The 5,862-nt window shown below is 45.7% G+C and overlaps 1 protein-coding gene across 5 annotated transcripts in view; it reads left to right on the top strand.

The window, feature by feature from the left end:
• The first annotated feature begins 18 nt into the window (after positions 1–18).
• The window catches only part of ZFP28 (ZFP28 zinc finger protein), a 55,221-nt gene continuing 49,377 nt past the window's right edge, over positions 19–5,862 (top strand). For all 5 annotated transcript variants that reach the window (XR_003547552.1, XM_006166769.3, XM_027767590.1 and 2 more), the window contains exon 1: positions 19–123. Coding sequence is in view for 4 of the 5 variants with exons in the window: in XM_006166769.3 (XP_006166831.1) it covers positions 115–123 (9 nt within the window). In the remaining variant the exon portion in view is untranslated. The remainder of the gene's footprint in view (positions 124–5,862) is intronic.

Genomic DNA, 5,862 nt, shown 5'->3' with positions numbered 1-5,862 from the left:
GTGTAGACCGCTCCAGCCGCTCGTTCTCCCCTAGCCCTGCCTTCCAGGGACGCCGCCGTCTTCCAGGCGAGAAGCCACAAGCCGGAGGCCGCGGGGACGGGGATCGAGAAGGCCATGACCCAGGTGAGCTGACGTTCGCTCTCTGGAATGCAGTTTCGATTTTCAGGTCCTGACGATGCGTGTTTTCCCTGTTCAAGAGCCGTCCCGGGCGCCGGTTCCCATTTCCTCCCCTTCGGCGAGTGGCGGCCGTGGCCGGCGCCAGCGGCTTCCTCTTCCCGCGGCCGGTGCACTGCGGCGGGCGCGTTTCGTGACGGAGGAAGCTGGTCAGCCCCTCCCCTGCGCGGTGTCCCCTGAGGGTCTCTGATGCGGACGAGGCTGCAGTTGTGCTGACCTGGTTTGCGTGGTTCCCGTGGTGTGCAAAGCTCTGGAGAGACGAATGGCCACCCCGTCCCCTGCTGTCTAGGCGCTCACAGCTTGCAGAAAGGCAGGGTCCTGGACCAAGTGCATGAGACTGGGCTAGAAGAAGCTCCTGACTTCTAGCTGCCTGCGGAGGAACAGCAGGGCGTAGCTACCAAGGGGGTGCTTTTTGTTCCTTTGTTTTTTACTTCCTTTAGTTGTCTCTTTCATGAGAGAGACAGGGACCCCTTATAGGGTCCCAAAGCCACAATCCACCCCCTTCCCAAGCCTGCCAGCCAGTAGCATCATGGGTATGTCAGGTGTGCTCAGGTTCACGCAGGAACTGAACCCAGGGCACTTATGGTGGTTTCAGCATAGTCCAGTGCTACCCCATAGCCTGAACCACTGCAGCTGGGCCCCAGGGGAGTAATTCTTGAGCCGTGCCTCAAGGGAGAGATGGCCTAGCAGGCAGGACAGGGAAAGCAACATTTTAGGGGAAGGAGGAAGGCTAGGAAAGGCTTGCTTTTCCCCAGTTGATTTTGTCGCTTTATCATGTGGTAATAGTTTTGTTTCTGACAGCTGCATCTTGTAAGTATACTACAGCTCGCTGATAAATATGCGAACCGATTTCCAGTGGTCCCACCCTAACTACTCTTAGTGTGTTATCAGGGATCTCCACATGGCCACATGCAGTGCTTGAGTCTTAGTCTGTTCTGATAATAGTTGGTACTTGGCATAGCTTGGCTGGGTAAACTGTCATTGTCAAGGCCCAAAGTAGAAAATACGTTAGGCTTTGAGAGTCTCTGCTGCAACTACCATAGAGAATATGAAATGAACAGATAAAGCAGAAAGGGGACCAGCGAGTGGCATGGTAATTAAGACTCTGGACTCTCACGTGGCTAGCTGCACTTCAAGTCCCAGGCCCATCGGCTTGAAGATTGCGCTGGCATGTGTGTATGCATGCCCAAAATCCTGAGGATGGAGGAGAAGGGATTGTGGCAGAAGGGATTGCTTTCTGTCTCTGTCGTCTCTGGTGAGTGTACGCGCCCTATAGCAAAAATCTCTCACATAAAAAAAAGTTACTCTAAAAAATAGTACTGCTATTTTCATAATGGAACACTTAATAGAGGCAGAGTGGCATAATGGCTACTGTATGGATGAGAGAGACAGACCTTGTGGGTTCAATTGCTATCTCCATACCTTAGCATTTAATCACTGTGTAGCCTTAAGGCAACTTAAATGAACACATTTTCGTCATCCATGCAAAGAGGAAAATAATAGGACCAGCCTCAAACAGTTCTTATAAGCGTTAATTAGGGACCAGCAGCTGGCGTAATGGCTATGTCGTTGGACTCCCATGTAGTCGATCGCAGTTGGACTCCCGTGTAGTCGATCGCAGTTTGAATCCCGGACTTGGTGGCTTAAAACTCACACTGGGCCCGTGTGCATGCGTGTCCAAGATCCTGAGAGAAGAATGGAGGAGAAGGGAGTGTGGTGTGGCCATCTCCCCTGGGGGGTGATTTCTCGCTTTCTGTCTCTCTGTCTTTCTGGTGATCACACGCACCCTATAGCAAAAACCTCTCCAAAAAAAAAAAAAAGCATTAATTGATCTGTGTATAGGGCATAGAACAGGGTACTTGGCACATAGCAAGAACTAAATGGTGTTAGTGTCCTTATGTCATTGTGATGGTTTTAGGAATTTATAGGCATGCTTGGGGACCAGCAGATGGTGTAACGGTTTCATTGCTGAACTTCCACATAGTCGACCATAGTTGAAGTCCTGGACCCGGCAGCTTAAAATTACATTGGGCACAAGTGCGTGCATGCTGCAAATCCCAAGAAAATGGAGGAGAAAGGATTGCTGTGTGGCCATCTCCCTTGGGGGGTAATTTCTTGCTTTCTGTCTCTCTGTATCTTTCCAGTGAGCACATGTGCCCTATAGCAAAAATCTCTAAAAAAATAAAGGGCTGGCAGATGGTATGAAGGTTAAGAGTGCTGGACTCCCACATGGTCAACCACAGTTCGAATCCCGAACCTGGCGACTTGTTTTCTCACTTTCCCTCTACTCTGTCTCTTTCTGGTCAAATTGAAATGATAATGATAAGAAAAGTTAATTTTTTTTTTTTAAAGAAAGAAATTTATAGGCATGCCTCTTAAATGCTTTTCTTTTTTAAAAAATGTACTAGAGGGGCTGGCAGGAGATGCTGGATTCCCACATGGCCAATCACGATTTGAGTCCCGGACCTGACCTGACAGCTTGCTTTCTTGCTTTCCCTTTCTCTCTCTCTCTCTTTGTCTCTCCTGGTTAAATTAATAACAGCAACAACAAATGGAATTCAATAAATAAATAATTTTTTTAAAGTTTGCTAGAGGGCACATGCATTCACTGGAGAGAGACACAGAGAAAGTGAGAGAACCATCCTGTAGAGTGACTTCACTGCAATCCTTTCTCCTCTATTTCTCCCTTTTTTCTGGATTCTGGGCTCATATGCACATTTGCCTGGTGTGTTTTTCAAGTCACTGGATCCTGGATCAAACTGCATAGTTGGCCATGTGGGATCTAGCTGCCTTAACTATACTACTGGCTGGCTCACTTTTTATTTTACTTTTTTAAGTATATAGCATAGGACAGAACTTGGTAAACTGTGTCCCACTGGCCAAATCCAGCCCACCTTTTGTTTTTCTTTTTTAATAATTATTTATTTAGGGCCAGCAGGTGACATGGTGGTTGAGACACTGGACTCCCACGTCGTCAACCACAGTTCAAGTCCTGGACTTGGTGGCTTACTTTCTCGCTTTATCTCTCCCTTTCTTTCTCTCGCCATTTCTCTCTGGTGAGCAGACCTATAACAAACTAAGTAATAATAATAAATAAAATAATATTATTACAAAGTTCACATATGAGCTCACCAGAGAGAGAGAGAGAGAGAGTGAGAGGGAGAGAGAGAGAGAGAGAGGGAGAGAGGGAGAGAGGGAGAGAGAGCTATGAGCTCACCAGAGAGAGATACAGAAAAAGAGAGTGGGGGAAGTGAGAAAGCAAGTCGCCAGGTCCTGGACTTGAACCACAGTTGGCCATGTGGGAGTCCCATGCCCCAACTACCAAACCACCTGGTGGCCCAGTCTACCACTTTTTATAAGACTCACAGGCTACAAATGGTTTTTGTATTTTTTCAGTGGTTGAGAAAAACTTAACAGTATTTTATGACATGTGAAAATGAAATGAAATTCAGATTTTGTGTGCATCAAGTCTCGCTGGACAGCACATACACACCCATTTACACCCTGTCTATTACTGTTTCTTTGCTCCAGCGGCAGAGTTGCAGAGTTGAGTAGTTGTGGCAAAGACTCTATAGCCCACAAATCTTAAAACTTCCATCTCCGGTCCTTTATAGAAAATCTTTGCTGGCCCCTACTATAGAGGGTGAGCTCGGACTGTGGAATCAGGCAGCCGAGTTCCGTCCTGGCTCAGCAGTTGACTGGGTATTAGTGGGCAAGTTACAGTTGTGTATTTCCTCAGCCGTGAAGTGGAAACAGTAATAGTATCAAATAATAGGATGGTTATAGGGATGAAATAAATTAATACATAAGTATATAGAAGTGTGAGTAGAATGTGCTGCCAGCTGTTGTTGTTTTTATTTTACAGGGAAACGCATTTGTAAACAAGTTATTTATCTTGTATATGAAGAACTGTTAGCAAAAATAGGGAACATGTTTTGGAAGGATAGATGCATATCGTGAAAACTGTACATGAGACTAGCGAAGTAGTGAAGGGGATATTTCTTAAATAATAATTTTTAAAAAGTTGCGGAGTATAAGAAAATATTTTAAACAATGTTCTTTTCTTTAGAAATTACCAAATTCCAGGACCAGCAGATGGGATAATGGTTACGGCGCTGGACTCCCATGTAACTGCGATTTGAGTCCCAGAGCCAGCAGGTCAACACTTACACCGAGCGCTTGTGTGCCCAAAATCCTAAGCGGAGAGTGAAGGAGAAGGGATTGTAGAGTGGCCATCCCTTCTGGGGAGGGATTTTTCACTTTCTTTCTCCGGCAAGTGCACATACCCTATAGCAAAAATCTCTAAAAGAAAAAAAAGTTACCAAATTTTGTCTTCGTAATGAAGATAAATTTGTAATAAATGCTAGCAAAATGGTCATTTAAAGATTTATTTAAATATTGTAAAAAAAATTTTAACAGATGTCATAATCATGTTTTATTTAGAAATGAATATGTGAAAAACATTCAAATAGCTGAAAAATGAAGTGTAGGACTTACCAGCCAAGTAGGACTGGAATGTATGAAAACCCCCTCTCTAGATTGCATTAGACTGGAAGCCTAGAAGTGTTCTCTGCACAGAAGCAGCCTTGTTTCCGAGCCCCTATATACTGTGAGCACAGTGGAAAGCACTTGAAATATTTGAATTTCGGTGTATTTGAAGATTTCCACTGCTAAGACTTGCAGAGTTTTCAAAATCGGAGGCTTTCAACAAATTGCTGGTACAAAATGCAGATCACTGATTGATAAACATGATCTACCCACATCACTAGAGTTGATATTTCCAGACAGGGGAATACCCCTATCAGTTACTTAGCCAGGGTCCAGCTGCAGTGGACATGCTGCTAAGACACTGTGCTCCATAGCTGTGACCACATGGGATACCCAGGTTCAATTCTCTGTCCAACCTAAAGGCTGGATGTGATGTTGTGTGTGTGTAATCCCAGTGACTCGGAGGACTTGAGGCAGGAAGATTGTAACCTGGAGAGAGACTTTAAACACACAAACAAAAAAATTCAGCCAGCAAATGAGTTTGTCTGCCTAGATGCCTCAGCTTACTGTTGTTGAGAGCTACCACCATTTGTTTCAGACTGGCTTGCTCAAGCAGGCACATTATTGTGATTTTGCTCCAGGTCATTAAGCATTTCTTGATGCTTTCTTGCAGTATTAGGTGGTTTACAGTATATGGGGCCTTTCAGTTTTGTTTTTGTTTTGCTTCTTTTGAGAGAGAGATTTTTGCTATAGGTGCATATGGTTGCTGGAGGGACACAGACACAGAAAGCAAGGAATCACCCTGACCCACGGGGGGATGGCCATGTCGCGGTCTCTTCCCGTCCACTCTCCTCTCAGAATTTCGGGCATGCGTGCACATAGGCCCAGTGTTAGTTTTAAGCCACTGGGTCTGGGACTCAGATCACAGTCGACTATGTGGGAGTCTAACCATGTAGCCATTATGCCATCTGTTGGTCCTGGAGTCTTTCAGTTTTAAGCTTGGGAGATTTCTCTATCAAGAATTACACTCAGTGGGACCAGTGGTTAGCATAATGGCTATGTTGCTGGACTCCCACATAGTTGACCGCGGTTCGAGTCCCAGACCCGGTGGCTTAAACTCATGCCGGGTGCGTGTGCATGCATGCCCAGGATCCTGAGAGGAGAATGGAGGAGAAGGGATTGTGGTGTGGCCATCCCCCC

This window comes from Tupaia chinensis, unplaced genomic scaffold (assembly GCF_000334495.1).
Source record: "Tupaia chinensis unplaced genomic scaffold, TupChi_1.0 Scaffold144336_1, whole genome shotgun sequence".
Lineage (NCBI taxonomy): Eukaryota > Metazoa > Chordata > Mammalia > Scandentia > Tupaiidae > Tupaia > Tupaia belangeri.
Note: the sequence above shows the minus strand (reverse complement) of the source record. Positions and strands in the feature narration are given on the sequence as shown.